Source organism: Halichoerus grypus, chromosome 5 (assembly GCF_964656455.1).
Source record: "Halichoerus grypus chromosome 5, mHalGry1.hap1.1, whole genome shotgun sequence".
NCBI classification, from domain to species: Eukaryota; Metazoa; Chordata; class Mammalia; order Carnivora; family Phocidae; genus Halichoerus; species Halichoerus grypus.
Genome location: NC_135716.1, coordinates 37,399,247 through 37,419,663, shown reverse-complemented (window position 1 = coordinate 37,419,663; position 20,417 = coordinate 37,399,247). Strand labels below are relative to the sequence as shown.

At 50.0% G+C, this 20,417-nt stretch overlaps 1 protein-coding gene across 2 annotated transcripts; it reads left to right on the top strand.

Annotated features, from left to right (window-relative positions):
- Positions 1 to 11,899: 11,899 nt before the first annotated feature.
- On the top strand, positions 11,900 to 19,617 carry OSR2 (odd-skipped related transciption factor 2). 2 transcript variants are annotated; one of them, XM_036067067.2, is made up of 4 exons: positions 11,900 to 12,264; positions 16,339 to 17,107; positions 18,186 to 18,285; positions 19,124 to 19,617. In XM_036067067.2, exons 2-4 carry the CDS (start codon positions 16,452 to 16,454, stop codon positions 19,196 to 19,198), a joined length of 831 nt encoding a protein of 276 aa, XP_035922960.1. In that variant the 5' UTR covers positions 11,900 to 12,264; positions 16,339 to 16,451; the 3' UTR covers positions 19,199 to 19,617. The 2 variants fall into 2 exon arrangements, with proteins under 2 accessions (XP_035922960.1, XP_035922959.1); XM_036067066.2 differs by having other exon boundaries at positions 19,042 to 19,617.
- The last annotated feature ends 800 nt before the right edge of the window (positions 19,618 to 20,417 follow it).

The following is a 20,417-nucleotide window of genomic DNA, read 5'->3' as shown; positions in this document are numbered from 1 at the left end:
TCAAACAGGTCTTTAAGGACACAATCTGGCAGTAGAGACAGTTAATGGAGCAATTCTTCCCAAATTTAATCTACAGAGAAATCACGTAGGGATCTTGTTAAAATTCTCATTTAGTAGGTCAGGCTGCATTTCTAACCAGCCCCAGGTGAGGCCAAAGCTGCTGGTCCTCCAACCACCCTTGGAACAGCTGAGTCTGGAGGCTGGCTGAGGCTCTAGTTCTGGTACTCAGAGGCTCTTGATGTGGCACAGCAGGCTGCTGGGATCAAGTCAACATTTTTTTCCTTGGAGGGGAACTGCAGCTCCAACCTAGATGAGACTATGAGGTAAAACAGAAAGAAGCCCCTTCTGAAATCAGGAATTCCAACTCTGGGCCATGGAAAAGACAGCTGGCTCAAGAAAATAGCTTTCCTCCTGGGCCTCCGGGATCCCATGGGTAAAATGATGTTGTCTCTAAAACAATTTCTCATCCTATGGTCCTAAATCCTCCAGCCCCAGCACATAGATAGAATAGGGTCAAACCAACTTAGGTGGCCTTTCCTAAATCTGCAGGTTATTAGTAACTGTATTGTAAAGAATCAACACGAGTCTCTTACATCCTTTTGGTATGTTTGCTGTAAAACATGCATGTCCTTCCTATACATCAATTGTGTACATACTATTTAGACATGTAATTACACCCTAAAAAGGGGTAAATACATTTGTATGTGGGGGGTTGATAAAAGAAAATGCTATTGTATACAGACCGAAAAACATTATACTTTATTTTTAAAATATTGTAAGGGCTGGTATAAACAAGTCATAGCTTACAGATGTGTGTAAAAGCTGCACGAATTGTGCACATTTACTGTTTGGAGGGGAAAAAAAACCTTGGTTTTAAAAATTGTTTGGACTGTATGTTCTTTTCCTTTTTAGCAGGGTGGGAAGCCAAAGGAATAGAATTACAGGGTAGAATATAAAATACCTCCTTTAAGGAAATAAATGTGTAACAGGAACTATCTAGCCAGTTCTCTCAGGCATGGGAATCCCCTGAGGCTTGTGTAAATGTGTATAAGTATGTCCTCGGTGTCACTCCAGATGTTTCTGCAGAGAAAGAATTCTTCTCCCCACACATTGGCACTAATGCTCTGCATGTAACCTCCATCCATGCCCAGACTTGCCCCAAGTCAAGCAGCATCCTGAAGGGGGACCCCAGGTGAGACTGGGGATCCATAAGCCCCTCCCACTCCCCTCCCTCTATACCTGGAAAGTCATGTGTGTTGATAAGTATTCTCCTCTCTCTCCTTGGAGAGGAGAATCAAGCCTGGAAGCATTACCACGGGATAAGGCACAGAAGTAAAGTTTACCAGGCAGAGAGGTCAGGCCAGGACAATTTTAAGTGGTAATTAAGTCTCTCCACACTTATCTTTGGAGAGTGTCCTTGGGCTGTTGCTGTGGGGGAACCTCTCTGCTGTGTGGGGGGCCTGCTTGTAGTTTTCACTCTGCCCCTCAGGGCAACTGAGCTACGCATTTTGCCACAGCTTCTGGGTGCCCAGGCTGTTAAAAGCCAGATCCTGGCTTCTACAGTTGCCCCGCCCCCCCCAAGCCTGCTTTACATGGTGACAGGGCCAAGAAGGATCCAAGGCTCCCATTTTTCCTCTAGTATGTTCTGTCTCATTTCTCATCCCATGCTCCAAGAGAAAAGATGAAGTATTCCCCACTCGCATGGCCTCCCTGACACCTCAGGACCTATTCCACAAAGGGAATGCTGCCGTAGGGTCTCAGTGGTATTCATCACAACCCACAGCAAGGTCATCCCCAGACAAGTCCTGACACCTTTTGTCTCCCCACCTCACCCACTGTCTTTGTTCACACCTCCCCACTCTAAACAGAAAGTCACACACCAGTAGCCACAATTGAGTAAGTAAGTAGTGACAACATGCTGAGTTGTTCCAAAACAGAATCCTGCCACCCTATATAGTGCTTAAAACCAGAAAGGCAGCAAAGGGGATAGTGAACCCTGTCCAGAACCAATGACAGTATTTATGGTACCAACACATAGAAGGTAACATTTATAAAGAGTCAAATACCAGGCCTAGACATCCTGTGGCAGAGACTATTGGGCATCGCCCAATATCTATTCTCTTCTTCTTTAGTAATAGAAGCCTGCATTTTAGCGGGGCATACAGCCACTCAGAGCAAAGACTTCATTTCCTAGCCTCCCTTGCAGCTGAGTTTGGCTATGTGTCTAGGTTCTGGTTTCTGTAGAATCTCCTTAAAGAAGTGGTGCTTGACCTTCATGCCTTCCTCCTTACTCTTGGCTGGAATGCAACGATTTTGGACTATAAGGTGAAAATCATTTATTTAAGTTGATGGAACAACAAAATAGAAGGAATCCAAGTACCTGCTAATCAAGGAGCTAGCCCCATATTGACTCTGGCTTGACTATGTTTATGTGAGAGATAAATTAACTTCTCTGTTGGTGGGGCCCCTGGCTGGTTCAGTCAATAGAGCATGAGACTCTTGATTTTGGGGTTGTGAATTTGAGCCCCACGTTGGGTGTAGAGATTATTTTGAAATCTTTTTTTGAAGATTTTATATATTTATTTATTTGACAGAGAGAGAGAGGAAAAAAACAAGTAGATGGAGCGGCAGGCAGAGAGAGAGGGAGAAGCAGACTCCCCGCGAGCAGGGAGCCCAAAGGACCCTGGGATCATGACCTGAGCCAAAGGCAGACGCTTAACTGACTGAGCCACCCAGGTGCCTCAGAAATAAAATTTTTAAAAAAATTTTAACTTCTCTGTTGTTTAACCTATGTTATTTTAGATTTTCTGATACAGTTCAATTGTATTCTGATACCATTTCCTTCCCCTAAGATTTCATATGTCAATGACATCCCCAAATTAATTTCATCATTGTTTCACTACAGAGAACATCCACAATAATAGCTTTGAAGCCTAAAAAATCTATTCCTCATAGATCTACCCCATGTATTCTCTAATTGCAATAAAACAGAACAGGGTACAACAAAATGTAGTATACAGGATAGTACAGTATTCCTACTTTTCAGTAAACAGTGAAAATTTCTTTTGATAAAATCTTCCTGTCAAGACAGATGACTTTTTCTCTAGAAATACTTGCTGCTGTGACTTAATTTTTGTACTTTTTACCACTAGATACTAGGCACTGGGTCAAATTTCTTCCCCTTGGTCTCCTTTCCAAGTCCTTGGAGGAGTATGAAGAATAATTTGGGACTGATGAGGTCAGTTCATGTTAATGGATAAGAAAGAATCACAACTACTTATAGCATTGATATATATCCATGTTATTTAACCCTCAGAGTATTTTTAATTAGCAGATTTAGAAACTGAGGCTCCAATTAGCGGCAGGACTTCCCCAAGATAATAGACTATTAACTAGGGACCTTGGATCCAGGTTTTCTGATTCATACTGTATACATCATAATTACCTGTTTATTTGTCTGTGTCCCTACTAGACCATAGGTCCTTATTCATTGATATATCCCCAGCACCAACCACAGGGCCTACTATACTAAATATCCCCCAAAAATAAAACATGTTAAATGAATTAACAGGTCTAAAATCCCACTCTGCCATTCCTCCCTTGCTCTGCAATGGTTCTACAAGCCAGTGCTCCTAATATATTCCAGGTCACTCCCAGGCCATATGGCCTGTCAAAAGAATGTGGTCAAGGCTGAGACAGAGGGGAGCAGAACTGGTGAACACACCCGTATGACACACTCGTGTTCTCCTCCACACTCTCCTGGGCCTGGGCGGGCCTACCACGTAGGGCATTTGGATGTGTGCCTCATGGCCTGGGAGACAACTTGCACTTTGTGTACTTTTCCAGGCAAAGGAAAAGGCAACCGTGGTCTAACACATGTTAGAAATGCTGTTGCCTGGTGTCCTGACATCATAGCATCCACCCAGACTGATTCCTGGAGGCAGGCCCATTTGCCAGGCATGGGCTGTGGAGGACATGGGAAGAGGGGTTAGGCACTGTGAAATGGAGTATGTAGCTAAGATAGGCAGTGTGACCAGTCATTGTGACACACAGTGCATGGGGTAAGAATAGAATGGAGACTCTCCACTTCTCACATCTGTGTGTCTCCAGATCCATCGAAGTTGTCTTTTAAGTTTTGAGCTTAGAGGCAAAGATAATAGAGCTCTTTGCTCCTTAAGAGACCTGGATTCTCTGATGCCAGCTGGATCTGAGCTGATACCACTTTAAGTTCTCGCAAGGAACAATGAGGTTGGGGCCAGCCTAGCTGTCTGCCACTTCCTTTACCCCTCCCTCCAGCAAGGGTGCCAGAGTGTTTTGTTTTGTCTTGTTTTTTTCTTTCTGTGGCTGCTTACAGAGTCAGGATGTGAAAACAGGCTTGAGTGAACCAGTGGTCACCAATCATAAGGAATCTACAGCTAAATTATCACCTGATGGAAATACCATTATTGTAAAATGTTGTCATGATATTAAGGTCTTCCAATTGGAAAACCAAAAGTTAAGGCTATGCTGGCATTCATTTTCCAATAAATGAGCTGGCTTAAATACTGACTTTCTCTCCTTGACTTGTAAAAATGACCTAAAAATGTAAGAGAGAGTTCAATAAATGTTTTAAAGATTGCTGTTAAGTACAAATACCTTAACAATTTAACAAAACCAGAAGAAGCCAACCTTAAAATCCCACCTTTCTTGTCTTTGCCCCAACCCCAAGTCAGGGTGAAATTCAGGGTCTCAAACAGGAACACAATTGCCTAGAACCTGGCCCATAGTAGACACTCAAGAATATTTGGTGACAAGGAATTCTATGTGCCTTAAGAGTTGGCACCTCACAGACTTTGTAGAGTTTGCTGAGTTGGATTAGATTAAAAAATAGTGTATTAATCCTCTGGGGAATTGTCACAGAAACAGCGGCAGGCATATACATTTTCCTTTGTTAAAACTTGTATCTGCATTCAAATATTGGCCTTGGCATTTCCTAACTAAGTACTGGCTGCTTTGAATGTTACTATGTCAAACCATCTGCACTGGAAAGCAAAATCCTGTTAAGAAATATGATCACAGGTTGTAAAGAGATTATCATGTTCCTGACCACTATACATTTTATACTTTGAAAATCCCCATAAGAAAAGGACATATTAAAATAGCAAACTTTGTCACATTGGAGCTGAGTACTCTTACACAATTTATGACTAAGGTCAATATATTCATTTTTGTGTGCATTTTCAGTGGCTTCCCTGCACTGGCTCACTAAAATGAAATTTTTTTTTTCCCCCTGAATCTAAAAATAGACAAGAGGCTTCTAGTTAGACCCGGTTTTTTAGGTACCCGCCATGGCCTTTGAGGCAAAGTCCCTTCTACTGTTCTCAACAGTAAATCTCGGGGGGCGGGGGGGTAGAGGACGGGGCGGGGGCAGGGGGTAGCAAATGCTCCAGTGGAGGTGGCTCTTTGCCTAGCTAAGAACAGAAGTTCAAGTCAAGGTTCTAGAGAGAAAGTGCAAAGCGAAAGTTTAAGGGAGGTTGATTTGGCATAAGAAAACTACAAAGTGCCAGCTCCGTTTGGATTTTTAGATCCACGGGTGTGGGGGGCGGGGGAATAGACGATTCCTATACTCCCAAGTGAAAGGTAATGGGATTGGACTCAGTCTTAAGGTGACAAATCCGCAGGTTGAGGATCACGCCGTCAATGCCCAGGGACACCTGCCCTCCGGAAGCTGGGCAGCCGGGGACCCCAGGACGCAAGATGGCAGCGAGTGAGCGCGCGTGCAGAGTCGGTGAGCAGAACTTGCGTGTCTGTTTCAGCTGTCCTAAGAGCGTCCCATACAGCCTCGGGGAAATCCAAAGACACAGAAACTTCCAGCCCAGGTTCAGAGACGATCCTGCCGATTGTGACACTCCCTTATCTCCGCCAGCGTCAGGCACTCTGACCCAGTGCAGGGAGGACAGGGAGGGTGTGGGCAGTGTGTCAAGGTGTAAGAGGAAGGGTATGCAGCAGGCTCACAGAATCACTAGGCAGTGATGAAAATAAGAAGAGAGTACTATCTCGAGAATACTGGGCGAGGGAAAGAGCGGAGAGTCCCAAAAGGTGAGAAACTAAAATGAGGTGCGATGCTCCTGTGTGGTCCCTAACAGGGACACTTCCTGAAATCATATCAATTCCAGTAGATTATAATCATAATAACAAATACTGGCCGTGAAATGGGAAGACACCCGTACTACTTTCTCTCCCTCGCTTTGCCCATGCATCCCGACCCAACTCCTTGAAGGGAGGGCTCGCGCCCAGGTCACGTGACTCGTCAGGTCTCCAAGGACTTGGGAAGTACCTCTAGAAATCAGGTGAATGAGAGCCAATGAATGAATGAATCAATGAGAGAATGAATGAATTAGCTGCCCTAGGCCAGTCTCTGGTGGAAAGGGAAATGAAGGCAAGGAGGGAGAGAGGAAGAGGGGGAAAGAAATACCGCACGCCTTCGATTCTCCCTATATGTCGATTTGATCTAAGTCAGTGGTTCTCAAATTTTGGCATGCATCAGAATTACCTGGTGAGCTTGTCCAATCAGATCGCCGGGCCCCACTCCCAGAGTTTCTGACTCAGTAAGTGGGGCCAGAGAATCTGCATTCTAACAAGTTTCCAGACGTTGCTGATGCTATTGGACCACACTTTAAGAATTGCTGCCCTAGACAATAACTCTGGACCCATCCCAGCACCCAGAGAAACGATCTCTTCAGAGAGTATTGGAAACTCTAAGGCAATCCAAGATACTTTAAAAACAGACGACAGAGAACCCAGAGCACAGCTGTTCACTGCCGCATAGGAATTGGAAATCAAGATTTTCATTTGAATTTTCTCCATGTTTAAAGCGTTGGCAGGTAAAGCTTGTTTGTTTTTTAAGTGAAAGCCTAACAAAAATAGGTTTGCAGATTCTGTCCTAGTCCTTTCTGAGGATCTTTTCGGACGGAGTGAGAGGGCTGGGACAGTCCCACGTTGGGCGGGTGGAGATGCCCCAGAGGAGCACCAACCACAAGGTCCTCCCTCCTGGGAAGCTCCTAGGTCTTGTCCTCCGATGCTTAGGTCCTCTTAGTCACGAACACCAACGGGCTCCGTTAGAAAAGCACCTTGAATTCGAAGCTGTCCTTCGACTCGGGAGCATACGACTTGACCTGGCTTTCTCTTTGGAGGCGAACTGCAGGAGATCCGCTTCTAGGGGACCGGGGGGGAGGGGGGAGGGGGCTGAAGCCCAGAGCGGAGCGCACGCTGGGAGCCTAAGCCCATGCCCTTGGCTGGAGGCGCCTGCCTCGCTGCCCGCCGAGCTCCCCTGGCGCCCAGCACGTGCCAGTGCCAGCACGCGCTGCGGCCGGCTGCCCCCCACCCCCCCTCCCCCGACACCTCTCCGGACTCAGAGCAGCCTGAAGGCGCGGAGCCGTTCTCGAGCGCCAGGGCCTTGGCAACATCACGCGACCCCGGAGGGGCTGATGGATCGCCCGGCGGCCTGGACTCCGCGCTGGGCCTTGCTGCTTCGGCACTCGGGAAAGCCAAACAGTGAAGGGACCCACGCTTCCAGGAGGGTCTGCCCCTCGGCTTGCCCACCCTTGCTGTGGCCCCGTGGCTAACCTTCCGACCCGGTCTAAGGCCTTCGCAAGCAGCTCCCCCCTTGGGAGGACTCGGTGCCACGCAAGCTGGTGGCTGGAAGGGCGCTGCGGCCTCCAGCTGAGTGAAGCTGAGCGAGCGCGCAGGCACCGGGAGAGCGCCAGTGAGCCCAATACGCACCCCTCACCCTCCTGCCCCCAGGGACGAGCCCCGCGAGGCTGCGCCGGCCTCTGGTGCCGGAGGCTGACCAGCCTCGTCCCATTCTGGAGGTGACTGGGCCCAGGGATTGGATGGCTGGAAGCGGCGAGTGGTCCTCAGGTCCCCCACCGCCCCGCCCCGGGAAGGCTCGCGCGCGATCCGGGCGCCTTGCCACACGCCTCTTCCCGCTCTCGGGCTTAAGGAGAGCACGGGCCGTCCAGGAGACCCATTCCCGACAAGGTTTCAAACGATGGGGTGGGAGGAAGCATAGGTCGTGGGGAGTGGGTCAGCCTTTCCTAATACGGTCCCCAGAGAAACCTCTCTTGCCTCTCCCACAGGGACAGTATCCGAAGCCTTGGAATCTGCTGGAATCTGAGCTAATGAGCGCGGGACCGCCCGCAAACTTCCTGAGCTGGGGTCAGAACTGGGGTCTTTCCCTGCCCTGCGAAAGTGAGAGTCTCCCGGAGCGGCGCGTGAGTCCGAAAACTCATCTTAGAAAATCCGGCCAGGCGAGAAGTCGCTGGGGGGCCATCGCGTGGGGCGCTCATCAAGGCCCCGACCGTGGGGGTAGAGGAGCTTGTTGGCCCTGACAGCAGGCCAAGGCCTTCTCTCCAGCAACCCTGCGGCGCACAGGACTCCACATCCGCAGCAAAGGGGCCCAGGTCGAGGTGAAAGGAATCCAGCAGCCCGCCGGGTAGCTGATGGCTACGCACTCACACCGCGGAGCCTGCTGCCTGTGACCGCCCCCCTGCGCCTGAGCCGGGTAGTGCTCGGCACTTGCCTCCAGGGGGCGCTGCGGCTCTTCCCGCAGACCGCGGAGCTCTGCCGGCGGCTGCGCTTTCCCATCCCATCCCAGTGTAGAGCGCCGACTGGAACATACTTTTTTTAAAAGATAAAATTCTTAGTCTTTTGGTCCCTGTTCCACACCCTCAGTTCTGAGACCAATGCCCGCGATCCTCCTCTAGGTTTTCGCGGGCCTCCTCACTACTCCGGGCCTGCAGCACACTCGCCCAGAGAATAGCTGGGCTTCCAGCTCCTCCGGGATCTAGGAAAAGCGGCAAACAGTGCGGGAAGTTCAAATGCAAAAGGTCCCCGCCCTAAAAAGTCTGAGGAAAGCTGGGGGAAAGGGAGGCAAGTCCTCAGAGATAATGGCAGCCAAAATCCCTGGAGAAAAAGATGGGGTTACCATAATTCGTGTCTTAAAGGGTAAACATTTTTAAGATAACCGCAGTGCGCGGTCAGAGTGGGAGAGATTCGGAGTCAACTGCAAGAAACCTGTTGTCTGACACCTGCTCGCTGCTTAACTGGCAGAGCCTCCTGGGTGGGCCAGGGCGGGGGGAGAAGGCACTACTCTGCCGGACCCCTCCTCCTCCAACTCTGTGTTTCCTCTCTCCGGCCTTTACCCGGTCCTCCGGGGGCGTAAACTTTCGGCAGTTCGGGTTGGAGCAGCAACTGCTCGCGCGCCTCTCGTCCGTCTGTTAGCCATTTCCCTGGAAGCGTCCTTGGTGTCGAAAACCCAGAACCCAGAGCGAGGACAGCAGATGACCGTGTCCGCGGAAATGTCAGAGTGAACCGGCCGCGCAGCTCCGGGGGGGCGCGGAGGGAGTGGGACGGCTGCGCAGAGATTCAGATCCCCGGGAGCAGCTGGGCCGCTGTAGGCTCCAGGACTTCCCTCTCCACACACCCGGACCCCACAACTCGCCATGGGCCGGGTGGCCTATCTTTCCAGCGGAGCGTTGTCTCCGGGGGAGTCCGGCGGGTGAGGCTGCTCCTGGGTGGGCCCCCACAGTGCGTGCGCTCAAGCCGCGGGCATGAGCAAGGGGCTCGCCCGGACTGAGCCGGGGGGAAACTCAAGGGCCCGCCGGGGGGTGGGCGCGAAGGTGGCCCGGGGGAGCCCTGCGTGCAGTGCCGCGAGGCTCTCAGCCTCAGGCTCGCTCTCGGCCTGAGGCGCGCACCTGCCCGGTGCGGCGGTGGGGCCTGGAGGCTGCAGAGGCGCTGCCCGCCCCTCGGCTTCCCCGAAGCCCGGAACTCGTCGACTCTTGCCTACCTTTCTAGCGACAGCAGCCCTCGGGCCGACGTAGCCCCGACTCCATTGTGAACTTCGGAAGCTGGGGTGGGCGAGGTAAACACGTTTATGAAAAAACCTGGGCTCAGGAGGTTTGCGGAAAGAGGGCGCAGCTCGGTGGGTGGTTGGAAATTCTGTCCACCCCGCGGGAAAAGCAGGCGATTCCTCGCACACACATATACAGGGTAGGAAGGTGTGAAGCCTGCCGCTGGGGAGTTGCCTCCACTTTGGAAGAGGAAATACGAAGCGTAGGAACACTCTTCAGGTCACCACCCCGGGAGTGTGTGTCCTGGGGGTCTGAAAGAAGAGAAAGTTCCCTCCAAATTTTCCAAATTGAGAAAAGCTGCGGAAGGAATGAGGTGGTTAGAGAAAGGGGACCACAGGCATCCCGGTAGTTGGAGCTCAGGACTGAGCGCTGAAATGAAAGCACCCCTATAGAACCCATTAGGGAAAACGTTTTGTTTTTTTTTTTTTAAACCCCTGAACTCTTAGGCATTCTGCTACTTCCACACTGTTTGTCAAATCTTTAAGCAGTTCAATACTGAAGGATATTAAACACTGGGGTCTCCATTCCAAGTTCACATTTTAACCTTCGAGAATTTGAAATTGGAAAGAAAGGGAAAAAGGATCTACTATCCCTGGATTACGTTTTACCAAAGGAACGAAAAATTCCATCTGGGCATAAGTAAAATAGAAGGAATTGTATCTTAACAAAATAATATCTCGTACCTTCTGCCTGGCTCACCAATCACTGGTTAACCTTTTGACAAGTTTTAGTCTTCTGTTTATATTTATCCACTACCCTGCACGATGAGATTATTTTAATTGTCCTTTGGGGCGGCACATCCAAAACCATCTTTTGACGGAACACTTTTGAATTGTACAGCATTTTGGCTGGAAGATTTGCGCCCCTCAAAGCGCGAACTTGCCGGGGGCTAACGCAAATCCGCTCTGGTGACTCGTCTGGGACGAAAGGGGTTTTGCTCAATGTTGTTCACGCAGATCTCATCTGGAAAGAGGCTGTTTAAAATGAGTGTGTCATTCCCTTTCTGTCACTCGATCATCCTACTTACAGCGTAGCTGAAGTGCGTTCTGCAGTTAGACTCACACAGGACCAAACCTTTAGAAGAACCTGAAAAATGTATCTCCACACCAAATTCGATGAAGTTTCCTGGAGACTGAACAATGAATTGTATTTGGGGGAGGGGGTTGCTGGGAATGAAGATGTACATGTTTTGAGAAGCTACAATAGTATTTGCCTAGAATTTAAAAATGATTGTTCTTCACCCATTCCAGATGGAGTCTTTATTGTTTGCCAATGGGTTGCAGATGCCCACCCTTTAACCAAGTTGGTTTACTGCTTATAAAATGTACCTTGTTTGATTAAACCTTAAATATTGGAAGAAACTTCTTCTGGACATTCCACATATGTCTTTGCAGTAATTACGGAATCAGTCAATTGTCACCTCTAAAAACAAACTTCGTTTTGAAAACAAGCAAAAGCAGACTACAGATATAGTCATAATTGACAAAAAGTATGTACAAAGCTGTATTTAAAATTGAGGGAAATGTGATATATTTTGGAGAATACAGTCTAGAACTGATTGATTTTACTCTACGAAGAAGATGGTTATATTAAACCTGTTAAGATGTGGAAATTAATCTGGCGAGAGCGTCAAGTAAAACTACAAAATGCCCTTTGGGTTTCTCTTCAGGGTCTTCAGGAAGCAGAGAACCAGTTGTTCAGTTTCTAACAGTATAAGGAAAAGTGGCACCGAGAAGGAAAGGGGGTAGGCTTTGCTTATGTGTGAGTTTTGAACTGAGTCACCTTCGGCTCATCTCTGTAACAGGGAAACCTCGAGCAAACCTGTGCCTTTAAGACTCAGTTGCTATCCAAACACAAGTAAACAGAGTGGACCATTAGCGGGCGCCGGGCGCGGAGGCGGAGTCAGCCTCCGTGGGCCCCGCGCTGCTGCAGGACGCCCGCCCGAAGGGGAGGCGGGGCTGCTACTAAAGCCCGGGACTCCTGGCCGCGAGCAGCCTGGGGAGGGACGCGGGCGGGGACAGAGCTCGGAGCGCTCGCTGCTGGAGGGTGATGGCCCTGCCAGACTGCAGGCTCCGACCTTACCCGGAGTCGGCGGCTAGAGGCTCGCGGAGGCGCGGGGTTCCGGGCGAGCGCTGAGCGCCGGCTCTAACAACCCCCGGGCTTTACAATCTCCACGTCCACAGACCTGGACGAAGGCGAGGATCCGCTCTCGTTTTTGCTGCTCGTCGTCCTCCAGATCATGTCCGCGGCTCCCGGGATTCCGCTCGGAAAAAGAAGTTTGCCCCGCGTGGACCCAATGACCTTTCCGAGCTCTGCGCCTCACCACCTGGGCCGGGTCTGAGCCGCGCTGCCCGGGCGGACCTTTCTGAGGGAGGTGAGTGTCCGCTCTGGGAAGGAGCTGCAGCCGCCTTAAGGAAGGAAGGGTGTAGGGGGTGCAGGGGACACTCACATTCTCGGTCAGGCGTGCCGCACGTTCAGAAATTGTGAAAAGAAATCAGATGGATGCAGTCTTGGGGCATTGTGTTTCTCACTTTATCGGATCCCCGGCACTCCACTCCCAGCTAACACTTAAGGACACACACTTTTATGTGCTGTCTTTAGTTTTGTTTTGCGACATTTAATCTAAGCATTCAGCAAGGCTTCTTATAAAAGCTGATCAACGTACGCTGAGATAAAGCCCCACAATCCCGTGGTGTTTCTGATGGTGCCGTAGTATTCGTGGTCCACCCGTCCCGGGGCAGCGGCGGCAGCGCAGCGCGAACGCGCCGGGACTCACACTGCCTGCCTAGCCCGCGCGTTTCAGGAGGGAAGTAATAATAGTTCAGTCCCAGGTAATTCTCCAACCTTGTGCTGGCCTTTTGATTTCCCTCCCACCCTCCAGTCCTGGAGGTGGGGGGCGGTGGGGGGTGCAGAAGGCAAATTCCCCTGGGGTTTAAACGCTTAGATTCTCGCGTAAGAGCTACAGAGAAACGAGTGGTGGTTGCAGGAAGGAGGGAGAAAAAGGTGTTTGTGGAGGGAGCGCTGGATCCGTCACCCTACCTGTTAGCAGAGAACAAAAGAGGGTTGGCGTTTCCCGAAGCGAAACGGCGCAGACAGCTACTTTCTCTGCTAAACAAACTGCAGTCCTGAGCAGAACAAGAAAATTACTCACGCAGGGGGAGCGAGGGAGCAGAGAGAAACAGAACCCAGATTATGCGGAAGGCATCTTAATTTAATTAACTCCTTGGGAAGGCAGAGGCGCTGCGAAGGGGCAGGAACTTCGCGGCCGTTTTCCTCTGTTCACCTGATCCAGGCTGGCCAACATTATTACTTTTTAAATGATCTCCTTATATCTACTAAGACTTTCGCTCTGATTTATGCAAAATTCCACTGTGGCGTGGGCTGAAGTTCAGCGAGTCTATGGATCCACCCGTCGTTTCTCTCACACCAACACACAGGTTTTAGCAGATGACCCCTGACTGTATATTATTTTTAGATAACTCAGTGTAATAACAGCATTACCGAAGGGCAAGACTCTATCAAATTACCACGTACCTTTTTTTCTCCAATGTTTTGAAAGCTTCTCTGAACTGAAATTAGTTATGTACACTTTTTTTACTTGTTGACAACCAGTGAACTAAATTTTACAAAACTTCTGTACATGCCTGGAAATCCCTGTGAAGAAGACTGATGAAAGAAAACTAGCCTCAACTCCACCGAAATATTAATGTCTTTTCATTGGTTCTTTCCTTGTAAAATTAAAAGTAACCAATGGTCCAAAAAGGGGTAGTGAAGAAATGACAGCAGAGGATGATGATCGCTGTTATTGCCTGAAACTCAGTGTGGAAATTACATGCTCAACTCTAGACAAAACGAAAGTACTTTAGATCTCTGCCTTGACTTAACATATCTTTTGACACACATTTCCAGCAACTCAGTGGGAGAGTGGAAATCTAAATTCCCTCATTATTTATGGCAAAAGTGTTTGGTGGATATTTAGGGTTGTTCTGTTTGTAAAAGGGTTGAAGTCACCAATGGTTTGCTCGTCCTCTATGAAGAAACTATCTGTCCTGCAAATTAAAATGAAAACTTACTATGAAATACACTTTTGTGCCACTTTGGAGCTGAACTGTAATAGAGTTGCTAATTTTTGTGTTATAAACCATTTGAAGAAAGGGGAAGGAAGATGGCACTCAACTTTGTGCCTGCAGAATTAACATGTAATGTTTAGGGCAGATTTCATTTTGTGCACGTGAAATGGAAATCACAGGTGGTGATATTCCTTTGATTGACAACCTCCCCCCTGACCCCATAACAGTGGTAGGAGTTGTACTTTGCCTCCTGTATTTATTTCTAAGAAATCTAGTCTGGGAATACACCCAAATAATAATTTCAGTTTCCTCTCTAAGGGGGAGACCACTTTTTAACACTAGGGGGAAGATGATATTTTGAACCTCTGGAAAATCTTCATTACACAAAAAGATGGAAATAAAAGTGTAACTTTTTATTTTTAATGGAAGAGGAAATAATCAGATAGATTACAGGGATCTTAGTACCTTTTTTTCTGCCTTTCTAGGAGGGCTTGAGGGTTGCCACTGAACAAAAATGAATCGTGATTTGTGGTGGGAAAGTTTAATGGAGGTTTACAGTTTCGGTTGAATGGTCTGACTGAGCCCCTCTGACTGTTAACACACCTCTCATTAACTCCCAGTCTGAACTCCCAGACCAAATACCACCAGGCAGAAGCGGTTCATTAATAAATCCCTGTCTCTGAGCATTCCAAACAGAAGAGGCGGGAGAGAAGGTGTGGGCCTCACTGAGGTGACCAAATTCTGCCTTGTCAGAGCGCTGTGTCATTAGCGCGGTCCCCCAAGTCTGCGCTTGGAGAGCCGGGCAACACTTCACAGCGCACTAGAGATTCAGGCGTGTAAAGGGGTGGGTGATGAGGGGAAGACTGGACAAACCTTCCCACCTTCCTGCTGCGTTCAAAAGCCAGGCTTAAAGGTTGTTGGCTCTAACCGGCCCGCCTGCCCCTCTCCAGGGAAAGCACTCAGCTGTGAGTCCCGCACTTGGGGAGCTGCCCTCAGAGGCAAGGCCCAGGTCGGGCGGACCTAGCAGAACCGCTGCTAAAAGGCAGCTGGAAGTGGGAAAAGGTGGGCCCACCCTGAATGCAGGTGAGGTGTCCTGGGGAACCTGGGTCTGAAATCAGACCTCTCTATTGCTCTTTGGGGCACAGAGAGATGCGAGTGCTTGCACCCTGCTTAGGCCCAGGCCGCACACGTCTCCCAGCAGATAAACGAGCTTCCTCCAGGCGGGCAAAGCCGCACTGTACCCGGCCCGCTCGCTGTGACTCCCCTGCTGCCCCTTTCCTATCCTTCCCCAGGGAGCCCACTCTCCTCCACTCCTCTCTGCTCTTCTCCTGAGGCCTCCCCGGTGTAGGAAGCGGCTCCCCGGTGCCAGGCCGGGAAGGTGCTCCGGCCTCCCGAGAGCTTGGCGCTCAGTCTGGGAGAAGGACCTCAGGGAGGTTCTCCGCCCACCCACCCCTATCCCACACCACCGCACCGCACCCCCCCCCCCCCGGGAGCCTGAACCATCTGGAAGGGATCTTGGTAGGGGGTGGGAGGGGACGGCCCATGGGAAGGGAGGAGGGGGCGATTCCAGGCTGAACCCGGCCCCCGAGGTGTCACTTTTCTTTCCTGCGGCCCGTCACCGCTGATAAATGGGATTGAGGCAGAGGAAGGAAAAAGAAAACCTCCGAGGTCAGCGCGGGGCGAGATTGGCCCCTCCGAGGGCCCGAGGGCCCTGGAGCGCCAAGCTCACCGGGGCTGAGCTCCCGCACCCGCGGCGGCGTGGCCGGGGTAAGCGCGGGAAAGGCGACCACGGGGCGGGGCAGCCGGCGGGGGGCGCAGCGCGAGGAGCAGCAGCTCCGCGCGGCTCGGACGGGCCCTCCTCGTCGTTCCCCGGGGAGCTCCGAGGCGCCTCGGCCACAGAGCCTCGGCCCTAGGCCTGCGGGTGCGGGCGTCTCGGGCCGTCGTGTTTGCCCGAGCTTCGCCGCACAGGGTGGGGTGGGTGGGCTGAAGTGGGTGCTGCCTCTGCAGAACCACAACCCCCCCGCCGCCCCCGCCCCACCAGGCACACACACACACAGCCTGCCTTTCTTTCTCCCGGGGCCCGGGTCTTCCGTTCCTTGCGTGCCCGCAATCCGACCTTCCTGTGGGCGCCCACAGAAGGGCCGCCGGGGCGCGGGGTGCCCCGCTCGCCAGAAGGCCACTTCCTGTCCCGCCTGACACCCTGGACTCGCCCGGCAGGCGCTATGCGGTTTCCTCACCACTCCTTTTGAGGACCCTGAAGTAGAGTGGGGAGGAGGACTTTGAAGGAAGGTGTGGTAACCCTCGCTGGCGCCAAAGGGCAGGCCGAGCGGGCTTAGATAATAGTCACAACTCTCCCTCTCTTCCCCTGCCATTTTTAGGGTTTGCTCTGCGTGCTGTTGTCTCTCTGGGTTTTCACCGGAGCCCCACGCCCACCTGCCTCTGAGTCCTGGAAGAAAGGGGCGGTTCCCTCCGCCCCGCAGCACCCAGGAAAATGGGGAGCAAGGCCCTGCCGGCGCCCATCCCGCTCCACCCGTCGCTGCAGCTCACCAATTACTCCTTCCTGCAGGCGGTGAACACCTTCCCCGCCGCGGTGGACCACCTGCAGGGCCTGTACGGTCTCAGCGCCGTGCAGACCATGCATATGAACCACTGGACGCTGGGGTACCCCAACGTGCACGAGATCACCCGCTCCACCATCACCGAGATGGCGGCGGCGCAGGGCCTCGTGGACGCGCGATTCCCTTTCCCGGCTCTGCCCTTTACCACCCACCTCTTCCACCCCAAGCAGGGAGCCATTGCCCACGTCCTCCCAGCCCTGCACAAGGACCGGCCCCGTTTTGACTTTGCCAACTTGGCGGTGGCCGCCACGCAAGAGGATCCCCCTAAGATGGGAGACCTGACCAAGCTGAGCCCGGGGCTGGGTAGCCCCATCTCGGGGCTCAGTAAATTGACTCCGGACAGAAAGCCCTCCCGAGGGAGGTTGCCCTCCAAAACGAAAAAAGAGTTTATCTGCAAGTTTTGCGGCAGACACTTTACCAAATCCTACAACTTGCTCATCCATGAGAGGACCCACACGGATGAGAGGCCATACACGTGTGACATCTGCCACAAGGCCTTCCGGAGGCAAGATCATCTGCGGGATCACAGGTGAGGTGGGGAAAGAGGTTGGCCTGGGAAGGGAAGGCGACTTTGTCCAGAGTACCGAATCCCTGAGAGACATTCCAAGAGTCACTAAAATCCCCTCTGAACTAGAATATATCCCCAAAGGCCCTCCCTGGCGGCCAGCTACAACTAGTCCCCAACATTTACCTTTCTCCTCCGCTGCTGTCTCCTACTGCGTCCTTGTTTGGAATGCGGGAGGGCCTTTCCTCATCCCTAGGCAGTTGCAATCTGGGTGGGTTGGCCTTGGTCCTGAGATCTGTTTCCCAGTTTCCTCCCGGTTGCCGTTGGGGAGGCGGAGCAGGTAAAGCCGAGGGCCCCCAAAGACCTTCCCATGGTGGGTATTAGTCCGCGCTGCCGTCAGACCATTTCTAGAAATGTTTTCGGGCGACCTTCTCTGGGTTCCTTCCCTTTGCTATCTCCCCACCCCCAGGTGTACCCCAGAGCCTGCCAAGGCGACCTTTATTTTATTTTATTTATGTGGATCTTGACATCACTGAATTTAGAAACAGCTCCCCACACCCCCTCCACGACCTTAAACTCTGCATTCATACACGGCAACTGAAGAAATACTACAAGTGTTTTCATCCGGTAAAAACTTCCCAGGAGAGGGGTTGGGGTATCTTCTCTCTGGACTCTACCTGCTGTTCCATGGAGTTAGAACTTCCGTTGGGATCCTCCGCGGCTGTTTAGAGATTCGCTAAAATCAGTTCCCCTGAATTCAACCTTGCCTAACATCATGATTTGGCCAGTTTAAGTACCAGAGAAAGCCGTAGAGACCAGGAAGGACTCATTCAGCAAGGTTTTGAGCTCCAGAATACGCCAGAGAGGGCGATCAAGTGTAGATAAAGACGGCGTCCGGTGAATGTTTTGAAGAATCTGTTAGTTGAGGTTAACGATAAACAGAATTACACAGGAAAAAAAAAAAAAAGTAAAATCTAAAAACATAAATAATGGGAATCCCGTTTCTTTTGTCCTTTCACGACTTCCTTTTGAGTAACTGTCAAAAGAAACTCCTCACCGTGGTGGTAAAACAATTTCAATGAAACCTTATATTGATTTACAGGTATATCCATTCCAAAGAAAAACCTTTCAAATGTCAGGAGTGTGGGAAAGGATTTTGTCAGTCTAGAACTCTAGCGGTTCACAAAACTTTACATATGCAGGTAAGTTTGTTTTCTTGTTTAAAGACAATGGCTGGTTTAGTTTTATCATTTTTGCTCCTTACAAAGGTGTTCAATGGCAGGCTCTTTCTCTTAAAGGCTCTGTTTAAATTTAGTTTTCTAGGTGGGGAAAACAGCACTCAACTTTTTTATACCCCCCCCAAAAATTAATCTTACTTAACACAAAACATTATTATGTTTTTCTTAAAGAAAAGACCATTCTCTGTATTCTAAATCCTAATTTTTCCCCATCTGATCTGCCCTGCATTTAAAGCTTTCGTGTTTGGGAGGAAATAAAGGTAATTTCGATAATGGAGGCATGGTGAAATCCCATATGCTCTCTCTCCCAGGGGCCTCATAATTTGTAGTTTTCTGAACATTGAGGAATAGTTTAATTTTCCAGCAAAGAGGAGCCTTATTGCCCGGGAGAATGTCGTTCCTTAAGAGAGGATTAAAGTTTTTCCTTCCTCCTTTTCCTGCCTGTGACACGGTGATGAAATGTAAAGAGCTGGAAATCACAAAGCCCACCGCGGTGGCCACTGGCAGTTATCAGTGTAATCGGGGGGGCCCCTGTGTGTGCCTGCGCGTGTGTTTTCATGATTGGAGGATTAGGAGCCAGATTTGTTCCTGCAAGTCCCCTCTTTTGTTGTCGTGCGCGTGTTATGTTAACGCTTGTGATACCGATAAGACAGAAACTATTGAGAAGGGTGCGGTGGTGGTGTGAAGGATTAATCCTTTGCTTGCTTCACATCTGAACAGGAATCTCCACACAAATGTCCCACATGTGGAAGAACCTTTAATCAGAGAAGTAATCTGAAAACTCACCTTCTCACCCATACAGACATCAAGCCCTACAGCTGCGAGCAGTGCGGCAAAGTGTTCAGGCGAAACTGTGATCTGCGGCGGCACAGCCTGACCCACACTCCGCGGCAGGACTTCTAGAGAAGCCCAGGATGTGTCCCATGCCGCCGCGGCTCCCCTCCCCAGACACCTCTCCACGCCTCCCACCCAGGGGTCGCACCCCCAACCCCTTACTGACCCCAGCTCTTCCCTTGTTGCAGCCGCACCTGCAGCTCCAGGGAGTTAACTCTTCTTCCCCAGGACTGAGAACTGTAGAAAGCCACACAAGTACAACCCTTCACAAAGAGCATATGCTAGTTTCTTGTAGATATTCACAGCTCATTTTAGAGCTCTGTACATAATGTCGTGGGTCTTTGTTTTGTTGTTCTGTTTGTTTTTGTATCTTGTTGGATGCTCCTAGCTATGGAAAATGGAAGCCAAATTTATCTTCAAAGAGTGTATTTTCAAAATAAAACTTCTTCTTGTTTGTTTCAACACTTCTGCAAAAGCGTCTTGCTATTTAACTTCTGTTTTTCCTTTGGGTTCTGGAAGAGTAGGATGCCTCCAAAATATTCAATATTGAGGGTGTTCTTTATCCCTAGGTTTTTAAAATAAGACTTCTCACAATTCTCTTACTGAAGTTTCAGCCCTTCCCTTTCTGTATTATGGCATTTTGGAATTGGACAGTTTGGAATTGGAATTTTTGTTTTTCGAAGATATTAAAACTGATACCCTTAAGGTTTTATCCCCTTTTGTTTATTCTAATTCCTTGTGTATTATTCCTTCAGATAAAAGCAATATAATGATCCTTGTTAATAGCATGCAACTCCATGACTGCCCTACCTGAAAGCACAAGGTGAGAAAAGTCCTTGACCTAATGTCAAAGTTTATGATGGACAGCTTCTCTTACCATCAGACTTTGAACACTATCATTTAGCACTATAGACAGAGACTTTATCCTGGTTTCAGGAGAGAAGCCTAATAATCCTATAGAAGAGTGCAGGAAGGTGCAACGTTCAGAAGATGGCAGACGAGAGGAGAAAGGAGAAACTAGTTAGCTGTGAAAATATTTCTTTCCTAGGGTGGAGATGCTTTCTTCTAGAAGGTTCAGCTTTCTCTGCAAAGCAAACTGAGTTAGGTCGCTTGCAAAGTCTCCATCACTGGTTGGCCTTTAGTGCCTGGGAAAATGCCAGAAGTATAGGTACTCTGGAGCTCATGGCAAGTATATAATAGTCTTCTGAGGCATTTCAACCTTTCCCAGATGGTTCCTGGGGAATGTGACACCAATATCATGA